Source organism: Vulpes vulpes, chromosome 15 (assembly GCF_048418805.1).
Source record: "Vulpes vulpes isolate BD-2025 chromosome 15, VulVul3, whole genome shotgun sequence".
NCBI classification, from domain to species: domain Eukaryota; kingdom Metazoa; phylum Chordata; class Mammalia; order Carnivora; family Canidae; genus Vulpes; species Vulpes vulpes.
The window spans coordinates 99,776,132-99,797,877 of NC_132794.1; the positions used below are offsets into that span (position 1 = coordinate 99,776,132).

At 53.7% G+C, this 21,746-nt stretch overlaps 1 protein-coding gene across 1 annotated transcript; it reads left to right on the forward strand.

The window, feature by feature from the left end:
* The first annotated feature begins 4,295 nt into the window (after window positions 1-4,295).
* Window positions 4,296-7,977, forward strand: ADRA2A (adrenoceptor alpha 2A). Its single transcript, XM_072740011.1, has one exon. The coding sequence runs from the start codon at window positions 5,141-5,143 to the stop codon at window positions 6,611-6,613; it is 1,473 nt and encodes a 490-aa protein (XP_072596112.1). The 5' UTR covers window positions 4,296-5,140; the 3' UTR covers window positions 6,614-7,977.
* The last annotated feature ends 13,769 nt before the right edge of the window (window positions 7,978-21,746 follow it).

The following is a 21,746-nucleotide window of genomic DNA, read 5'->3' on the forward strand; positions in this document are numbered from 1 at the left end:
CCTCTTGGATACTTTAATTGAAAGTAGTATACATTCACTCACTAATTCAGTCATTCATTCATCATACATGCATTTATCAGGTATCAATGCCAGTGTGTCTTACATTTTGGTTTTTATTTGATTACTCAGGTATTTGTTAAAAATACAAGTCCTACCATAGTCCTGTTGAGTCTCCAAGTGGTAGGTTCCAGAAATTTGATTTTTAGAAAGCCTGTTTTAGGTAGGTTCTAGGAATACAAAGATGAATAGAACAGTCCTTTCCCCTTATTCTACTATCATATAAGTGAACAACTAAGCTAGTGCAATAAAAATTTACCCAAGCCATGAAAGAAATACGTATGGGCACCCATGAGAGGGAGAGGTGACTTCTGCCAAGGAGAGGACAGCAGCTTCACGGTTGCATAATCAGCTAGTGTGGTTTGGCCCTCGATAGGCTGGCCATGGGGAAGTGTTCAGTCTTGTGTAGAGCAGACCTGATCCTCCTCCAATGTAGTGGCATTGGATGTGGAACGAAGGAACACATGTGGCCCTATACTGTCCTGCTCTAGTAGCCACCAATGGACCAGGAGGAAAGGGATACAGGGAGGATCTGACAGCTTGTTTATTTCTTATTTCTAATGAATCTCTTGCAGGGTTCCTTTTGTCAGTGTGGTAGAGGACAGACACCCAATGAAAGGCAGGTAGAAAGCTCATTGGGCTTAAAACCAGGAAAATCCAGGTCCTGATTTGACCCTACTTATTAGCTGAGCAGTTTACTTAATCTCTCTCTGAGCCTTGTTTTCCCTGTCTATAAAGGCAGGTAATATCTACATTCTAGGGCTGTTTTTTGGAATTATATAAAATATATGTAGTACATAAACTGCTCAGCATTGTGTCTGGTATGGGTTTAGTGCTAATAAATAGTGTTTATTTTTATTAATAGCAGTGATAATGATAGACCCCTATTTGTATGCTCAGAAGTGACTCCTTGAGCCGTGAAAGTCAACCTCCAGATGCACTGGCTCTCTACTGTTCTGCCTCAGATCCCTGAGGGCTGTGACACCCTCCTGGCCATCCCATTGGACCACTAACACAGTGATTCTTCATCTGTGTTAATGTTTTAATTCTTAAAGCATTCTTCACTTTTTTTTTTAAGATTTTATTTATTTGACAGAGAGAGAGAGAGCACACAGTAGGGGGAATGGCAGGTAGAGGGAGAGGGAGAAGCAGGGTCCTCGAGGAGCAGGAAGTCCTATGTGGAACTCGATCCCAGGACTCTGGGATTATGACCTGGGCTGAAGGCAGACACTAAAACGACTGAGCCACCCAGGTGCCCTAGGAGCACATTCTTTGTGGTTCACACTGGGTTGATAAAAGTCCTCAGGTGGTCTGGCCACTCTCTCCCTGCCTCCACCAAGATAGTTGGTCCTCACCTCAGTGAGATGTATTGCTTAGGCCTGTGAGTCTTGAGTATGTGTTAGCACCTGCCAAGCAAATTCATTAAAATAGACATGCTGCATCCCACCACAGACCTGATATCCTAACTGTGCTGGTGGAACTTTAATAAGTGTATTTTACCTTCCCCAGGGCAATGCTGATCTACAGGCCTGGTTAAGTATTGTCTTTGCGGACGTCTTTCTGCTCAGTGCTGTCTCACTCAGCTAGCACAGCACTAAATCTTCTGGCAAAAAATAATGGTGCCCACTTAGCTTTGCAAGCTCAGAGAGACTGACCCTGTGTGTCAAACTAAGGGAGCAGAGTCTCCAGTGATAAGGTGCATGTAGGAAAGGAAGAACTCCGCATGTGAAGGGCTTTGCATACAGCCCTGGACATGATCATATCAGGTGTTTCACAAAAGTCAGTAATTGCCAAGGACGTTAGTGCCTTGAAAGACCTGTTTTCATTCTAGTAGAAAAGACTCCAGGGCAGTCCGGGGGACTCAGCGGTTTAGCGCTGTCTTCAGCCCAGGGCCTGATCCTGGAGACCCGGGGCTGAGTCCCATGTTGGGCTCCCTGCATGGAGCCTGCTTCTCCCTCTGCATGTGTCTCTGCCTCTCTCCCTCTCTCTCTCTCTCTCTCTCTCAGTGTGTCTCTCATGAATAAATAAATAAAATCTTTTTTTTTTTTTTTTTTTTTTTTAAAAAGACTCCAAACCCAGGAATCAAGGAACTGACTGTTTGGGAAGCATTTAGAAAATGTGACAAGAGGTGTCATACACAGGCTAGCAGCAGAGATCCAAGAAAGGAAAGTACTGTGGCCTGAGTTTTCATTTTCCTTCTTGCTTCGGAAATGAGGTGTGGAGGACAGCAGCGTATTTGCCTTGGACATGGAGATGGGCAGCCACCGCAGTCCAGGACTCACTAAGTTCTGTGAACAACACTTCGAGCCCCAGACTGTATCGGGCTTGGATTTATGTCTCTCTCATCATTCATGCTTGAAGTTGGAGGCTCCCGGTTGCTGTGCAAAATGAGTGTAATCACCTTGTCAGCGGAGCCTCATGCAATGTGCCCACTCCCTGCCGTGAGACTCAGAGCCGAGATTTGAGTAAAAGATGGGAAGTGATGGACTCAACAGAGGGAGGAAATTCTGTCTTCCCAGCTTTCTCTAGATCCTCCAGAAAAGGGCTTTTTGGCTCCACAAAATTTGTCCTGAGCCCCTAGCCAGACCTGAGCCTGCACCCTCCCAGGCGGAGAGGTGATCTGCTGAATCTGGAACTTCCAGCTTAGGTGATCTCTAGGTATTTTGGTTTATCACGCCCTTAAATCTGTTAATCTCTCCTGTTAATTAATAGTTCCTACCCTCCTGGGCTGACCCGTCAACTGCCTGCTTATTGGAAAAGTGCACATAGCACAATACAAGCTGCTACTCTAGCAATTGTTAAGATCTATTGTAGGACATCTAGCATCCCGAGAAAACCCAGCTCTTCTTTCTTGAGAGAGAGAGAGAGAGAGAGGAGAGAGAGGGCAGAGACACAGGCAGAGGGAGAAGCAGGCTCCATGCAGGGAGCCCAACGTGGGACTCGACCCCGGGACTCCAGGGTCACGCCCTGGGCCAAAGGCAGACGCTCAACCGCTGAGCCACCCGGGCTGCCCAAAACTAGCTCTTCACCTCACTCCATGCCATTCCTGTCAAAAAGAACGTGGGAAACAGTCTCTCCTCTTTTGGCCAGCACCCCCCTCCCTCCCTAACTGGAAGATGGGGTGTATGCAGTGAAACGGGGGCGGAGAGGGGGTGGAGTCTGGCCTTCCTGCCTCTAGGACGACAACACGGTCGGCTGGTGGCAGGCGGGAGCGGGGCAATCCTTAGGGCAGCCGCCGGGCCTCGGGGATCTGCGGGCGGGGTGGCCGCGCCTTGTCCAGGCCGGGGTGCCAGGCCGGGGCTCTGGTGCCTGCGGGGCCCGTCCCGCCGTGGCTTCATCAGGCGAACGCCCACTGTCGACACACAAAGTAGATGCCTTAGGAAGGTTTCTGCAACGTGACAAAGTGCAACTTAAAATCTGGGTTCTCCTCTCCGGAGCTCGGGCCCAAAGTCGCCCTGGAATAGGAGAAGGCGCCGGAGGCGAAGGAGCGCGGAGGCGGAAGCTCGCTGGGGCGAGGCGGCCGTGGCGCCGCGCGGCCGGCAGGTGTCAGTGCGCCCTCGCTCTCGCCGCGCGGCCTCCGCCTGCAGGACCCCTCCTCACCGCGGCCGCGGGGGCGGCCCCAGGCCCCCTCGGCGCCCCGCGTCCCGCACGCTCCCCTGCGGCCCGGCCCACACGAGGCCCCACGAGGCCTCCTCCCCAAAGCCGAGCTCGCTGCCCCGGGCGCTGGCCTCCCCGCCCCGGGGCTCGAGGGTGCGACCCCAACCCGTGCCCGCCTTTCTCACCGGGACCCCGCTCGCCTCGCCGCCTGGAGCCCTTGCGGACGAGGCAGCCTGGCCCACGACCACGCGGCTTCGGACGCTCCTGGCGCCGGCGGCTGCTGCTCCGATTCGGGCGAGGGCCCCGCGCTGTCCGCCCTGCGGGACCGGCTGGATGGGCGCACGCCGCGGTGCTGCCAGGCGTCCCCGGCAGGGGCCGCTCCCACGCCCGGGGCGGCTCCTCAAACCCCCGGCTCGCGGCACCCACCCGCCTCTCCAGAGAGCCCGTCCGGCCGGGGGCGCAGCGCTCCCCAAGGTCCCACGCGGGGCGCGGGCGCTAGCCCCGCGGAGGGGAGGCGCGAGGGGCGGGGGAGGGTCGGCTTCCCACGTGGGGGCTGACGCCGGCTGCTCGGCAACGCCAGCTTGATCCTGGGGCTATAAAACAGTGCACCGCGAGCGCGGCGGAGCAGCAGCGGCCCCGGCCCCGGCTCCGGCTCCCGCTCCGGCTCCGGCTCCCGCTCCGGCGCGGACGCCCAGCAGCCGGCGCGCCGCCCGGCCACCTCCAGCGCCTCTCCCCCTCGCCCCGCGTTCCTGCCCGCCCCGGCCCGGCCCACCGGAGGACCGGGCGTCTTCATGCGGCCCGCACACGGCTCCCCCCGCCGCCGCCGCCCCCGAGCTCCGCGCGCCGAGCCCCAGCCCCAGCCCCAGCCCCAGCCCCAGCCCCAGCCCCAGCGGGGCGCGCAACTTTGGAAGTCGGGCGGCGCCCGGGGGGAGGCGGCGGGTGCGCGCCCCGGCCCCCGCCCGGCCCGGCCCGCACCGCCGCGTCTCGGGGGACAGCGAGGGAGCCGGTAGCCGCTCCGGGCACGTGAGAGGACAGCCCTGGGACCCCGGGGCCCCGCGCACGGTAAGCCCTGTCGCCTGCGCCCAGGCTCGGGAGCCAAGATGCAGCGAGACCGCGGATGGCGGCGTCCCTCCGAGCCGTCAGGCCACCGGTGACTTTCGTTCTCCCTTCCTGAAGCATAAGTCTCCCTCTCCCCAGCGACCCGACCTCCTCTCGCCCGCCGCCTAGAAATAAAACTTGTGCTGAGCCGGGGAGGAGGGCGCCCGCCACGCGCGCCGCCGGCGCAGGCCGGGTGCGGCCAAGGGAGCCGGGCCCATGCGCCGCTAGCGGCCCCCCGGCTCGCCCCCCGGCTCGGCCGGCGCCCCCGCGGCCCCCTCCCCATGTGAGGCGCGGCGGGGCGAGCGGGGCGCGGAGGAAGAGGAGGACCCGCGGGCGCCGGGCCGGAAGGCAGCTGGCGGCAGGCCCGGGCGAGCGGGCGCCCGCGTTCATGTTCCGCCAGGAGCAGCCGCTGGCCGAGGGCAGCTTCGCGCCCATGGGCTCCCTGCAGCCGGACGCGGGCAACGCGAGCTGGAACGGGACCGAGGCGCCGGGGGCCGGCGCGCGGGCCACCCCGTACTCCCTGCAGGTGACGCTGACTCTGGTGTGCCTGGCCGGCCTGCTTATGCTGCTCACGGTGTTCGGCAACGTGCTGGTCATCATCGCCGTGTTCACGAGCCGCGCGCTCAAGGCGCCCCAGAACCTCTTCCTGGTGTCCCTGGCCTCGGCCGACATCCTGGTGGCCACGCTCGTCATCCCGTTCTCCCTGGCCAACGAGGTCATGGGCTACTGGTACTTCGGCAAGGCGTGGTGTGAGATCTACCTGGCGCTCGACGTGCTCTTCTGCACCTCGTCCATCGTGCACCTGTGCGCCATCAGCCTGGACCGCTACTGGTCCATCACGCAGGCCATCGAGTACAACCTGAAGCGCACGCCGCGCCGCATCAAGGCCATCATCGTCACCGTGTGGGTCATCTCGGCCGTCATCTCCTTCCCGCCGCTCATCTCCATCGAGAAGAAGGGCGGCGGCGGCGGCGCGCAGCCGGCCGAGCCGCGCTGCGAGATCAACGACCAGAAGTGGTACGTGATCTCGTCGTGCATCGGCTCCTTCTTCGCGCCCTGCCTCATCATGATCCTGGTCTACGTGCGCATCTACCAGATCGCCAAGCGCCGCACCCGCGTGCCGCCCAGCCGTCGGGGCCCGGACGCGGCCGCCCAGCCGCCGGGGGGCGCCGAGCGCAGGCCCAACGGCCTGGGCCCCGAGCGCCGCGCCGCGGGCCCCGGGGGCGCCGAGGCCGAGGCCGAGGCCGAGCCGCCGCGCCCGCAGCTCAACGGCGCCCCCGGGGAGCCCGCGCCCGCCGGGCCCCGCGACGCCGACGCCGACGCCGACGCCGACGCGCTGGACCTGGAGGAGAGCTCGTCGTCCGAGCACGCAGAGCGGCCCCCGGGGCCCCGCGGGGCGGAGCGCGGCGCCCGGGCCAAGGGCAAGGCGCGCGCGAGCCCGGGGAAGCCCGGGGCCAGCCCGCCGCGGCGCGGGCCGGGGGCGGCGGGGCGCGGGGGCGCGGGCGCGGGGCCCGGGGCGGCGGCGGCGGCGGCGGCGGCGGCGGCGGCGGGGCCCGGGGCGGAGCGCGGCGGGGCGGCCAAGGCGTCGCGCTGGCGCGGGCGGCAGAACCGCGAGAAGCGCTTCACGTTCGTGCTGGCCGTGGTCATCGGCGTGTTCGTGGTGTGCTGGTTCCCCTTCTTCTTCACCTACACGCTCACGGCCGTGGGCTGCTCCGTGCCGCGCACGCTCTTCAAGTTCTTCTTCTGGTTCGGCTACTGCAACAGCTCGCTGAACCCGGTCATCTACACCATCTTCAACCACGACTTCCGCCGGGCCTTCAAGAAGATCCTCTGCCGCGGGGACAGGAAGCGGATCGTGTGAGTGAGCGCCGCGGCCCGCGGGGGATCCAGGACGGACGGCGCGTCTATGCAGTCCCAGCGTGCCCAGGAACCCGGGGCCGCCGTGGGCCTCTGCTCTCGCCCCGACGACGCAGTGGGAAAGAGCTGGCTGGGAGGGCCCTTGGAGACTGGGAGCGGCCTTCCTGCCTTCCTGGGTTCTGGGGCCTCCCCTAATCAGTGTTGTCTCCTAAAGGTATTTTCACCTCCCCTCCCCCCCCCCCCCCAGCCCCGCTGTCAATGCAGATCAGAGCAAGCAAGCCCTGGACCCCGGAGGGCCTGGCTCGCCGAGGATTAAGGGATGGGGGTTACCCAGCCCCTGCTGATGGCTCTCCCCCTTCCCCTAACTCTGTTTTTAAACAAACGCTCAGGGCAGCCCTGCCCGTCCTCCCCCACCCCCCACCCCCCACTGTAAATAGACATTATTTTTGATAGTACTCGCGAGGGTCCCCAACGTCTGGGCTTTTGATGCTGTTGGAGATGCCCTTGAGGCACACACATTGTGTTGGGTTCAGGCCAAGCTCCTTTGCAATGCAAGCCCTTTTCTCCTGTCATTACCTCCTTCTGTGTCCTCTTCACCGGCAACTGGTGATGGTCCCCTGGGCCTGGACCTGCTTGGAGATTTCCTGAGGGGGAAAAGATTTCTGTCGATTTTTTTCCTGTGCCTAACAGCATAATTGCCTTTTCCTATGTAAATATTACAAGGAGGGATCAAGAGAGAAGCAAACGAACCTTTCTGCCTTGCAGCAGCCCTGTGTATAAAGCCATCATCCTCTGATACACCCTTGGCCCCAGTAACTCACTTTAAAAGTATCTCTTTCCTGGGTCTCTCCCTCCCTCTCCCCCTCCCCCTTCCCTCTCTCCAGGGCCACTGCTTGAAGAATATGTATGTTTCTATCTTGTATGTTTGTGCACCTGCCCCTCCTTCCCCAAAAATGCTGACTGCAAGAAATCTTTTGGCTGCTGTTTTTAGATGGAGGAGTGGAAATTATGTGGAAGAAGCAAACCTGATGCAATTTGCCCAAGGTAAACAGTTCGAAAAGACAAATGAGCCTGCCAAACTGTACAGTTCCTGCCCCAGGAGCTCTTAGGTATCAAAGTGTTGTCCTTTCCCCCCTGCTGTTCTGGTTGAGATCCTGTCATTGATGAACTCCCAAAACCGAGGGAGGAGGGCGGAGACTTCGTGTTTACATCCGAGTTTCTACATGTTTTAGACCGAGACTCTCTAAGGCCTGCGCTCTTACTTCACTAAAGACAAACTAATGTCAGCACATGTTGCTAATGACGGTGGATTTTTTTTTTAATAAAAAGTTTACAGACCAAATGTGAAATAAATATGAATTAAATGGTTCTGTCTGTTATCTGAGTTTCCAAAGCTTTAAGACTCTGGGAACATGCAACTTTGTGTATATATATATATATATATATATATACACACACACACACATATATATATATATAGAGAGAGAGAGATATTTATTCAATGTATATACATAAATTCAGTATATAATTAAATTTAAGTTAAAAAACACATTACATTATAAAACACTCACCTTTGAAAGTGTGAACGATAATATGCCTACCATTTACCAAGTGTTTCTTTTTTTTTTTAAAGATTTATTTATTTTAAGCCGTGAGAGAGCATGCGCGGGCATGTGGTGGGGGAGGGAGGGGCAGAGGGAGAGAAGCGGACTCCCAGAGAGCCCAGCCAGAAGCAGAGCCCTTGCTGACCCCAAGTCACAGGGCTCCAAGTAGAGCCAGAGGAGGGGCTCCACGAGGGGCTCCATCCCAGCTGGAGCTCACGACCCTGAGATCAGGACCGCAGTGGAAACCAAGAGTCTGAAGCTTAACCCACTGAGACACCCGGGCACCCCTTACCGAGTGTCTCCTGTGTGCTGGACACTATGGTGAGCCCATTATAGACTCTGCTTCATTTAATCTTACCCCCAAGCCCTATTGAGGTCGGTACTATTATTATCTACTTTGTAAGGTGAAGAAACTTGAATCTCAGAGTGATTTGCTTGAGGTGAACAAGTGGTGGAAAGGCATCATACTCCAGCTTTATGTGGTTCTAGGGTCTGTACTCTGAGCCTCAGAGCCTTGCCAGAGTCACCTTAACACTGCAGAATGCTCCCAGCTGGGAGATCCCTGCATAAAGTGTGGTGTATACACAAAGTGTGGGATATAGCCCAAGTGTGTAGATATACACAAAGTGCTACATCCTGCAAAGTATGTGCCCTAAAGTGTGTATATATACCTCAAAGTGTGGGTATAATCCAAAGTGTGAAATATACTTCAAAATGTGTATCACGCCTTACAGAGTGATAATATGCAACATGTGGTTTACAGCTCAGAGTGTGGTATATGCACAAAGTGTGGTAGAGACACCTGAATAGAGCCGTGTATTGGCTGGTGGCTTGAATTGTCTCCGGCCAAGGGCATGGGTCCTTCCTGTTGCATTTCTATAGTATCAACTTCCACTCTGCTGTCCAGGAGGGCCTAAGATCCTCACGCTGCGGTTCTGGTCATGTGACTTTGAGGCTGAAAGGGCCCTGAGAGATCCAGGGATCCCACCCCTCATCCTCAAAGAGGGAGTGCCTTGCTCGACGGGGTCCCAGAGCCCCGGGTGATAGGCCTTTGGGCCCATGCTGCCTCGTTCAGCTGAGGAGCGGCTGACAGATGTGAAGTGGTTCTGCGCTTATGGAAGATCAGATGTAGCCTGACGAGAGAGGGCCACTCACGGAGGAGCAGGGTTTGAGGGCAATCAAGCGACGGGTCATGGTTTGGGGAAGGTGGAATCGTAAGGCCGCTGCCTCTAACATCTGCGTGGACAACTCTGGATGTGCCCCCAGAAGCAGGTCCTCAGCCCTCCCCAGCTGTTTCTGTACCCTCCGGGTGGCACTAGCGGTGTCTCTTATCTTCCTTAACTTCTTTGGTGGGGGCGAGGGTGTGCGTGCAGGGCTGGGAGAGCGGCGAGCCCTAAGCAGGATCTGGGGGCCCTGTGCGAAGACAATGGTTCTCAGGGGTCTTTGTTAGAGGTGGGAAGTTCCTGCCATCACCCGGTCACCTGAGCCTGCAGACAGCAGAGTGGGCAGGTCCTTGGCTCCTTGCCCCGGGGGCCTCCTAAGCCACGGCCTTTGGCACCAAGGCTGGCTGCCTGGTGTGGTGCTGGGCCCCACTTCCCACCCCTACTGGGCCTCTCTCTTCCTACTCCAGGGCACCTATTGCCCCAAAGGCAAACATTGCCAGACAATAGGCCACCGTGGCAAGCCCTCAGGAACTAGGCTGTGTGTCCCAGACAAAGGGGTAGATACAAACACTGCTGCTGTTGACTCTGTTCTGCTCTGTCTGCTGGGCAAGTGTTTGCCTTGCCCTCGCCCCCAGGGGCCCTGCTCCTTGAGAAAGGGGGAAAAGTCTGAGCAATGGTGTCACATGGTACAGGCCTCTGGTGGAGCCCCCAACCCCCATTCCAGTGGCAGAGAAGCCTCAGAGGTGGATGGGGCTGGGGGAGGTTGGGGAGAGAGGGCTGGAGCTCAGACCTGGGGCCCGGGTTTCTGAGTTCCCCGTGGGTGGGCATCACTGCTTGCTCCTAGCACAGGGCTCGAGCATCAGCCTGAGCAGGTCTGGGTGGGGTGGGGATCTGAGGATGAGAAGTGGTCGGCACAGGGATCTGTCTTAGCCTCGAGATCAGGAGATGAGCCTTATCCCACAGCTTCCTGTCCACATTCCTCCTAGGCGTGTGGGCCAGGAGAATCTGTCTCTGCAGCTGAGTCTCCTGTTTTATGTCATTTTGGTGCAGGTACCAAAAGCCCCCGGCTTTCAGGTCTGGAGTGCAAGGCTTTGTTTATTTTCTGCTGTTCCGCAGGTCTGGAGGAGAGAATGGGAAGTGCTTGGGCTTTTCCTCTTGGTGAGTCTATGACCGAATCAGACTTCAAGCGCCAGAAATGCCCGCACCCATCTTCAGCCCCCACGTTGTGCTGTTCAGGGACCCGAGACCCTGACAAGCGTTGGATGGTGTGGCATCCCAGAGTCCATCCGGAAGACTCCTCCTCCTGGCTCCTCTGCCGATGACAGATAACCAACCTGGATTCGATTTTGCTGTGGGATGGGGAAGTCGCCGATAAGCCCCAGGGTCCCCTCTGTGCCTGCTGTGTGCCAAACACCATGCCAGGCACTGCGAGGCAGGTCTCTGCCCTCTGAGTATGCGCCCCGCAGGGCCGAGGCCTGGGCCCCATGGGAGGTAGCTGACATTAGGGCCTGCCCTGTGCTCTGGAGGCTGCGTGGGGAGGGACATGTGCTGCGGGAAGCAGTGAGTAGCCGAGCCCCGGGGACAGCGTGGGGAAGGGCAGTGCGTGTGCCTGCCCGCATCTCTCTGTGCCCTGAGCGTGCAGCGAGGGAGAGGTCACCGTGCCTGGGAGCCCAGGGCAGAGGATGCGGGAGGCAGGGTGCTGGGACTAGGGCTGAGGGAGGAGGGGCGGGAAGAGAGCTCTAGTTCATGCCTGGGAGCCCGTGGAAGCGGTGCCAGCTGCTGGCGCTCCCAGGCCCAGGTCAGACCTCTGCTGTCATTTCTTCAACCCCATCCCTGGGGGTGGCCTGGTGAGCTCTTGTCTTGTTTGGGCATACCCGTCAGGAAGCTACCCCCACTCAGGTAGGGTGGCACGATCCAGGTGTCCAGGCCTCTGCCCTGGGCCCTGCCACCCCGCCGGGTGGACCTGGGAGCCTGGGATGCAGGAAGGGGCTTCTGCCTCGGCAGACGGTGTGCCTGGGAGAGAAGCGGGTGAAGTCACCAGGTACAATCACAAACACCAGGGTTTGTTGTGAAAATAGCATTGATCCCTTTGATTCCCAGAAATCCTGAGGTTTAGAGTTAAATAAAAAAAAATGGAACAGGGCCTATTGGAAGGAGCCCAGACCTGGGCATTAGGAGGCCTGGGCTCTAGTCCCACCTTTGCCTTTTACTAGCTGAGTGACCTTGGGTGAAGCCCTTTCTGACTGCCCCCCCCCCCCCCCATTCTTCATTTATAAAATGAAAATGGCTGGTTTAGGTCAGTGTTCTTTAAACATATGTTCCCTGAAGTTTATTTAACTACAAAATCAATATCCATCTCTCTCCCTCTTCCTTTCTTCCTCTCTCACGTGTTTACCATCTATCTCTCTGTCGTCTATCTATCATCTGTCATTGAAATATTGGGTGAAATGGCCTGTAGCAGGAACCTGCTCTTTAGGACCTCACACAGCTGTGGGAATCTCTGAGAGAAGATAGTATGGCGGGCTGGGTTTCCCAAACTCCCTGGACTGCGGAATTTCCTTTTTCCTTTTTTTTTTTTTTTTTTTGAATTTCATTTTTCATAGAGCAGCTGAGAGAACATTATACTTCTTAGGTAATGTTGGGCTAAGAAATCACACTGGGCTTTTCTGTTGATCTGTTTTAAGATTCTATGAAATGCTGGCTCCTCCTGTCCCCGCTTTAGGTGAGCCTCGCTGGGTAGGGCCAAGCCACGTGTTGTCCTTGGGGACAGCTGGCTGGAAGAATCACAAGCCTTACAGAAACCTGGGGTGGAAGTGAGAGTTTGGGGTGTTTTTCAAATGTGGGCTCTACCTTTGTGTGTGTGTGTATGTGTGAATAAGTGAATACATACATGTGAATGGCTATGTATGAGTGTATGTGAAAGGGTATGTGTGTGCGCATGTCTCTTCATGTGTGAACAAGTTCAAGACCTCTTTCACAGGGATATTTTGCTCACCAGGACCTAGGGTGGAAGCATCAGGGGAGGTGAGGGCACACCTGTGATGCTGGAAGGAGAGGTCAATTAAAAGGGAGTGTAGTGTTATGTCACTGATTCTCATTATAGTTAGCACCTCTCCAACTTGTGACTTGGCTCCTCTTCCTCACCCCAATGCTGGAATCTCCATTCCCCCTCACAGTAGTGGGGTGATGGAGCTGAGCTAGGAGGATGGGATGATGGAATGCGCATATTTTTGAAGAGGCTGACACTGGTTCTGTAGCAGGCGGTGTCTTTAGCAGCGGCTCTGCTAGGAAGAGGAAATTTACGTGACAACAAAAAGTTCAGGAGGGCTTGGGAGGCCAGGCTGGAGTGGCCTTTAAGGCTCTCTCCAACTGTTCAAGGGCAGGAACTTGGGGCCTCTCTGGAATCTGTCTGAGAAAAACAAGATGGCACACTGAGAAGGCCAGTGAAGGGCGATTGGAAGGGGACTATGTACAAGGTGCAGGCAAAGTTAAGGGGAACCCACAAGTGGTGGGGAAGCCCCTTGGGAGTGCACAGGATGCGGAGATCACCAGAGAGAGTGAGGGTCAGAGAGCAGTTCCTGGGGACAGCCTTCCAGGGCTTGAAACAGGGTGGACAAAGCCAGGGGCTGTAGCCAGAGGGGCAAATCAGGAATAGCCAGGGCAGGACCCAACACCTGGGAGCAGCCAGGTGCTACCTCTTTGAGGGATGGACGAGAGGGAGGCCAGCTACTTGGTTTGCCTACAGACCAGCTGCTTGGGTCACTGGGCAGCTGTAGAAGAGAAACAGAGACCCTCTTTCCATCCAGTCTGTGGATATAAGGGCATGTGTTGGGGTTGTTATGACTATGGCAGAGTGCACATGCGGACACACAGACACACAGACACAGACATATGCAGACACAGACACACACACCATCCTCCCTGCCCGCTGGTGAGTCAGGGGAGAGAGCACCAGGGAACCATGAGGCTGGGTCTTGACCAAGTTCTCTAGGCTATCGTCATAGCTTGGTCCCAGTTTGGCCAAGATCAAGGCACTGGGCTGCCCAGCAGTGGGGACCCATGAAGCTGGGACTTGGTGAGGAGGGGTGAGTCCTGGTCCAGGTCAGCGACCCCACCTGTCCTTGGGGTTCACTGGGGATTTTGGGGTTTCTTCCTCAGCACCGGTGAGTACCTCATAGCCTTCCTTCTCAGCAGATACTCATCTTAAAGGTTCTTTTTTAGGACTTGGCCTCAGGAGTTTTAATGAATGATAGATTCATTAATTCGTTAATTCATTCAACAACTCTTTTTTGGAGGTGTCTCCAAACAAGGATCGCTTACCTTGCTCTGTTTGTGCTCATTGCTGGGGATAGAGTGGTGAGCAGGACAATGAGGGGCTTTGCCCCTCCATGCTTCTCTCAGGGGGAGACAGATACTAAGGGGAACACCAGGCAGTGGTAAGCAGGATGAGGGGGGTACAGCAGGTGATGCGGACTCAGGAGGCCTGGCCTGGGACCAGGCATCAAAGGAGGGTCCTTGGAGAAGTGACAGCTGGATGAGAACTGAGGGATGGGCGGGAAGACGTCTGGCCAAGACCGTGGGGGTGAGTGGGAAGCCTCGTCTGTTCAAGCCACTGAACAAAGCCCCCTTTGGCGGGACTGGGTGTGAAGAGCCCAAAGGCAAATGGAGAAGTGAGAGGGGGCAGGGCCCTGGAAAGGCAGCGCCCTGGAAAGATTTGTCTTGAGGTTGAAGAGGAGCCGCTGGAGGGCTTTTAGGGAGGGGAGAAGCACCACCAGATTTTTTTCATCTGGCTCCATCATTCTGGCTGAGGCTGGAGGCTGGTGGGGTGGAGTTGGGAGCAGTAACCCAGAGACAACAGTGGCCTGACCAGGGTGCTGACAGGACACTCCGGAAGCCAGGGCTCCTGCCTCCCCCAGGGTCACCCAAAGGCAGTGCTAGTCCCTGTGCAGACACAGGTACTGGGATTTTAGAGGTATACTCTTGCTTGTGAAATACCATGTGCCACCTCCTCCTGTTGTGGTTGACCATGCAGTCATCGCCGAGAGAGGTGACTCAGTTGGCCTTGGTGCTACACAGATCCAACCGGCTGTGAGACCTGGTCTGACACACTTCCATTTCTTATCCTCTCCTGTTGTCTATACAATAGGCCAGGGAGGAAAACACGTGGGCTGTGTGCACTGCTGGGCTGCCAGAGTAGGTGGCAATGCCAGGGCGGATGAAGGTTTGCAGGCACTCAGCACCCAGAGATTCCGCTCGGAGTCGAGAGATATCTGATAAGCCCCAATGCTGGGACTCACTGTGCTCACTGCTGTGCCAGGCCCGTCCAGGCCTCTCCAAGGGAAAAGGCTTCTGCTTGCCAGCAGTTTGGGGAACCTGTATCTTGACACACCTGGCTGCCCCAGGAGCTCTCCGCAGCAAGCTCGCTGTTCCTGGGGGGTCTACTTCTATGATTCTCCACTTTGTTTGTTTGCTTGAAACCTAGCCCTTATACTTTCAACATGTGCTTGCTTGGGAGGGATCTGTCCCTTGCAGGAGTTCCCAGGGGAGCGCCACGTCTTAGAGGGAGTGGCTGGTGTTCCCGAGAAGGGCATTTTAAAGGTAAGGCATTGGATTGGGGTTGGAAAGATGGGGTTCCAATTCTAGTTCCATCACATGGCTTTGATTTTAACCTTGAGCAGAGGACGGAGCCCGTTTCCTCACTGTGACTTGGAGATCATGGTTTCTAGCCTTCTGGTGAGTTATCCAGTGCAGGGCTTGGCAAAGGGCAGAGACTCAGTAGTGCCAGGCTTTTCCACTCCAGTTTGAGAGCTGGAGGCTTGTGTCTGCTCTTGAAGCTGCTCTGGGCTGGGCCAGGGTGGGCCGGCCAGTTGGTGGGGAGCGGTGGAGGGAGCCGCGTGCCCTTACAGCCAGCATTTCAGGGTGATTCTTGAAGAGATTTGACCTCTCAGGCTCTTGGCTTTCTCATTTGCAGCCTGATGAAAGAACTTGTGCTAGTCAGTAGAGCGAGGAAGTGGGACTGGATGAACCCTGAGGCCGGTGTAAGATCCACGATGACCACAGTGGTCTCAGGAGAAGCAGCCCCAAAACCAAGGTCTCCCAGCACCCAGGATCGTGCTCTTTGGTGCCTTATTCACCGCAGGTGGTTTTACTGGCTCCTGGAAGAACTCCACTCTTGTGTCTGCCTCCATAACCGTTCAAGCTGTTCTACGTGGAGAATGCCACGCAGCTCTTCCCCAGCTGCCTGGCAAAATCACACCCAAACTGTAAAGCCAAGCTACACCACAATACTTTTTAATTTCAATAGAGGAAAGAGCTTGAGGTTTGGCATTTTTCCAGGGCTTAAACCTTGGCTCCGACTCTCTGCCAACTTCCCTCTCTGAAGGTGGCAGGTGCCCAGATGGGGCTGCATGCGAGGGGCTCTGGGCACTGCAGAGAGGGGCTGCTCAGCTCATCCTCTAGTGCTCTGTGGGAGCACTACTCTCCCACAGAGTGGTTTTCACCACTCTTCTTGTTCGAATGGGTTTGGAGCCAGAGACTTCACCAACTCTACTGTGCCCACTGCATAGGAACTTTTGGTCAGAAGAGCTTGAGGTGTAAATCAAGAGGAGAACATGAGAAACGCAGATATTTTGCCTTTGGAAGGATATCTCCCCTTCCAGCCACTCCTAGCCTGCCTGTTCTCCCAAGCTCTCTGGCACCTGGGAAAGAGGAGCTTGGGTGCTGGGTAGACATGGGTGGCACTCTAGCTCCATTTCTGGCTGTCTCTGTGACCTTGGACAAGTTGTTTCATCTTCCAGAGTTTCATGTCCCTCTCTGAAAAATGAGTAAGATATTGTCTTTTCCCACAATGTCATGGCTGCATGGCTCATGTCAGATCTACATGTTTATCATGTTTTATCCGTGAAAGTGTGAGTTCCACAAAGGGAAGGACTTTGTTTTCTGCTGAGCCCACAGTGGTATCCAATAAACCTTTTTCAGAGGAATGAGTGAATGACAATGAGCTGGAATGCACCCCACACAGGAGATGGGACCACTGGGAACTGTGCTAAAGCACGGAGTGGTGGGCGCAAAGGTGAATGCGTAGTGTCAAGTGTGGAACAGGCACCCACACTATGTGACACTCCCCTCACATGCATGCCCACTGGGTAGGGTGGAGTGGATTATGTTCTTGGGGAACAGAGGGAACAATCTGTTGGGGGAGAGCCTGTCTCCAGCTTAATGAAGTCCTGTCTCCTAAAGGTCCTTAAGCAGAGGTGGATTTAGTAAAAGGGCTTTTTTTTCTGGGCTACAGTTGAATCAACTGAGATATTTGGGTCTTCTGACCTACATGAGCTGTGGTTCTGCTGTTCTTCGGTGCCTGAAATGACTAGAGAATGAAGGTAGGAGTACACGGTGTGCGGACAGACCTAAAGGCTGTAGACCCCAGGGCTTGAGGGTCAAGGAGCGATCCCCAGAGAGAATACCTTTGTGAAAAGCCTTGAGGAATGGAGGTGTGTGTGTGTGTGTGTGTGTGTGTGTGTGTATGGGATATAGTATATGTGATATATATGGTATACAGTAGATATGCTATATATTCATCTCATACAACAGTGGGATGATTGTGTGGGGATGTGGAAAGGGTTTCAGGTTTAAACCCAGACAGATGGTATATTAATCAGGGTTCCCCAGAGGAACAGAACTAACAGGATGTATATGTGTGCACATTTCTCTCTCTCTCTCTCTCTCTCCTCTCTCTTTCTATCATTCCTAGCTCTATCTCTCCATATATATGTATGTATGTATGTATGTATGTATCTATCTATCTATCTATCTATCATCTATCATCATCATCTATCATCTGTCTATCATCTATCATCATCATCTATCCATCTCTCCATCATCACTATCATTTACCATACAGCTTTATTTTAGAAAATTGGCTCACACAGTTGTGGAGGCTGGCAAGTCCAAAATCTGCAGGGTAGGCTAGCAGGCTGGAGGCTCAGAAAGAACTGTAGTTTTAGTCCAAAGCTAGTCTGCTGGCAAGATTCCCTCTTGCTTGTGGAAGGCCAGGCTTCCTTTACTGAAGCCCTCAACTGCCTGGGTGAGGCCCACTACAACTACAGAGAGCTTCCTGCTTTACTCAAAGTCTGCAGATCTAAATGTTAATTCATCTAAAAATGCCTTCACAGAAACACCTTGAATAATATTTGACCAAATACCTGGGGCTTGTCAAATTGACACATAAAATTGACCATCACAGATGGGTTTAAAACAGAACTCTTTATCTAGAAGTTTGTACTCAGAACAGTGGAGTTGGTGGCTGTTTGGGGGGTCGGGGTCAGGGGGCAAGAGTTCCTGTTCCAGCTTTCAGCTCATGTACAGAAGGTGGTTTCAGCCCATTAAGACTGGCCCTGACTCAATGGTGAAGGATAAGAAAGGGGTCAGAAGCAATCAGTTCATACAATTCAGTGCTTTACCCTCACATTCATGGCGATCCCCTGTGAGTGCAACAACACATCCCACCCTTTATTTTGCTCTCTGGGTGACTCAACTGCTCTATGCCACTCCTTGTGGAGCCTGCGAGGGGAAAGCCTCACAGTCAGGGACATGCTGGATGTGCCTTAGTAGCACCTCTGGGTTCTCTATTATGTGGCCTGGATCTGGCAGGGTCTGGGCCTTCTTACCCCTCTCACTGGTCTTCCCGCAGCCCTGGGATCTACTTGCTGTTCATGCTTTCAGTCCTGAACCCTTCACTGCATCTCACCTGCCCCAACACTGTCACATCTTACTCTCAGCTGTCCTGGTGACCAATGTGGTCACTTGTTTTCTCATTTTTTTATTCGTTTTGTTTTGGGTTTGGCACATGCTGTTGTCTTCTGAGCCTTGGATCTTCTCGATGGTGATAGTATTTGCTTAGTATTGGTGCTGCCTGCTTTCTGTCCCAGCAACAAGGGGGAATGTCTTGGACATGCCTCTCTGAGCCAGTCCCTAGGGCTCTACTGGGAAGGTGGCAGGGATGACTCATACTCCCCTGATCACAGCTTTGCAGATAAGGCCTACACAGCTCTCATGGGGGGAGGACAGTGGGAGCAAAGTGGAGGGAGGCAGTAGTTACCGGGTGCTCTCTGCTAGGTGTCACCTCTAAGTTCTTCACAGGCTTGGACACTTTATCTGAACTTCTTCATATCCCTGGCTTTCCCAAAGCATTCCCAGGAATCTCCCTGCCCTGGGACAGAGAGAACAGAGGTGATGGTTTCTGTCTGTAGCTTATCAAGGTCATGTGTATGATGACATCCACCTGTGAAAATTGATCCATTTGTCGTAAGTCCTGTGGTGAATATTTGTGGTTTGCCTTCCTAGACCCTATTTCCTCCTCCATCTCCTCCCACTCCAGTCTGTTTGGACACTTCCCTCTTATGGCTCCCAGTCTATGGTTGGGGTGGGCTCCAAGGTAGTCACCTGAGCTAAGACCAACCTGTAGGCCACAGTGTATGTCCACCCCCTCTCCCCAGCCACCACAGTGACCAGGTCATTGTCTTAGTCCATTCAGTCCCCTGTTATGCAGACTATGATCCCACACACTAATAGACAACAGAGATTTATTTCTCACAGTTCTTGGGACTGAAAAGCCCAAGATCAAGGTGCCAGCATAATTGGGTGAGGCACTTCTTCCATGTTGAAGGTTTTATTTTATCCTTGTGTAGCAGATGGAGTAAGGAACTCTCTGGGGGTATCTTTTGTAAGAACACTAATCCCATTCAGAGAGCTCCACCCTCATGACCTAAACACCTCCCACAAGTCCCACCTCCTGATAACAATCACATTGAAATGTTATGATTTCAACCTACAAATTTTGCGAGGGTACATAAACATGCATACCAGAGCAGTCATGTACCATCCCTGAGTCAGTTAGAACCAATGAGGTGCCAGGAGACTTTGCTGGAACTGTTGGGAGAGAGGCAGGTGTACGTTTTGACTGGTCCTGCTGAGTCCATCTACCACCTGGGGTGACACTGGTAGATAGCAGGGGTCTGAGAGAGATGGAGTCTTGATGTCATCAACTCAGCCCTTAATTCAGATATGTGTAAAATAAGACCTACCTTGAGACTTTAAAAAATAAATTTCATGAGCTAATACACTCCTTTCCTTTTATTTAAGGCAGTTTCAGTTGGGTTTTTTGTCACTTACCAAGAAAATCCTAACAAGTATAGCCCTATGACCTTGGGGTCAAAATCAACTCATCAATATTCTTAAAGGTTCCATGACTTTGCAGTGACTTTAGTTATTTTACTTCTTTAGTAGGTGCCACTTGGTCCTAGTGTTACGATGAGTTCTCTAAGTAAAACTGTGTTGACACTGCTCTTGGTTTTCTTTTCTTTCTTTCTTTCTTTCTTTCTTTCTTTCTTTCTTTCTTTCTTTCTTTCTTCTTTCTTCTTTCTTTCTTTCTTTCTTCTTTCTTTCTTTCTTTCTTTCTTTCTTTCTTTCTTTCTTTCTTTCTTCTTTTTCTTTCTTTCTTTTCTTTCTTTCTTCTTTCCTTTTTAAAAAGATTTTATTTATTTATTCATGAGAGACACAGAGAGAGACAGAGACACAGGCAGAGAGAGAAGCAAGCTCCCTATGGGGAGCCCAGTGTGGAGCTTGATCCTAGGATCCCTGGATCATGCCCTGAGCCAAAGGCAGATGCTCAACCACTGAGCCATCCAGGTGTCCCAGGCTCTTGGTTTTCAACGGCCTTGAATAGTTCTTTGAACTTGTCTGGAGGCCATCACTGTGAAGGCAGAAACCTATAACCTATGTGCTATGGGAGCCTACGGACCATGTAAATAGGGTTAGTTGGTACAACTGCTTAGGTGAGTTGGGAGGAGCTGTTGGTCATCCATCTGTTTTTGGAATTCTTCTAAGCTGTGGGTAGGAGGTGGGAGATTCTTGGTCATCTGGACTTCCAGCTCCAGGGTTGAGTTTACTTTTCATGTGTTTCTAAAGAGGACAGAACAGTTGTTCTCACAGCAGTTTCCTGGCTGAGCAAATAGCCCAACACAGTCATCATTACTAAAAGCAATCGAGTTCATGGCCCAAATCCTGACTGTCCCCAAACAGGAGCTGTTGTCACCTAATGATTTATTTCATGGCCAAACCTTCCAGGAACTGGGTTTAGAGGTTGTCGAAATGTGTATGTACTTTTGTGTGTGTGTGTTGAGTTTTTGAGATATTGTTCTTTCATCTAGTTGGCAAAATGAAGCCCTGTGAGCAAAGAGCATGGGCCATTTGGGCTTCCAGCTTTCTGCACTTACATTCTGCCTCTTTACACCTTCATATAGATATGAGCCTTTGAAACTGTACAGTGGTGATTGGGCATGAATCTTATAAATGTCAGCAGTGACTGTAAATCAGCTGCGTATAATGTGAGTCCAGGGAAAAATGAAAGAGCACTGTGGTCAAGAGTACATACTCTGGGGTCTGCAGACCTGTGTTATAAGTTATGTGATGCCAGAAAGAGAAATGTCTGAAGTTCACATTTGTCTTGTCTTTCCAAGACAAGCTGGGGTGTCACCAACTCTACAAATTTCTCTTCCTCTATGTTTTGTTCCCCCTTCTTAATGATCTTTCTAGACTGCTTATTTCACCACTTAGGGAGATGAATCCTGGATCTTTTTATCTTGCCATATTATTTGACTTTTTTTGGTGGTGGTTATGGGCTTATGTAGGCTTTTCCTTCCCCTCTAACTAACCTGAAACTGCTGGATGGGTCTAGACTATGTCTTGTTTCTCTACAAACCAACTCACCTACCCCCACCTGGTGTCTGTCACTGTGCCCTGCATATAGAGGGTGCCTGGTTGGCTTTGTCGGCCTTAGGATCTTTGCTGCCATGGGAATAGGAAATGCCGGTGGGTGTGAGGAAAGAGCCTGAGGGTAGAAGTTTGATGTGGGGGGGAGATAGGTGGGTGGCCAGAAGATTGAGGAAGCGGTCAATGAGAGAAAGAAGCTAACTCTTCCTCTGTTGTCTAGTCTCTGTTCTTGAGCCCCATTGGCTACACTGAGCCCCAGTAAAGTGAGCCTGGATCTATAGCTTGAAGTGAAGCTGGGGACATGGAACCAAAGTGACCACAGCCACTTAAGGTGAATTGACCTGCTGGATCTGGTGCCCTTCCCCTGGGCCAGCCCTGTTAGGTGGTCTGTTTTCTTAGCCATGACATATGAATGACATGGAAGAGCTAGTGGCCAAAGAGCAATAGGGCTTGCCCTTGCCCTTCTTAGGCTGAGTGTGCAAGGCATCTGGAACTGGTTCTCTGCCCTCTACCGTCTGCAGCCTTATCCCAAAGAGCTCATGGACACAGAGATCTTGAAGATCCCAGGCCTGTTTCAAAGCAGCTGCCTTGAAATACGACT

Excerpts from the sequence above, each read along its gene's own strand:
- ADRA2A (XM_072740011.1), top strand. The coding sequence starts at position 5,141 with ATGTTCCGCCAGGAGCAGCCGCTGGCCGAGGGCAGCTTCGCGCCCATG.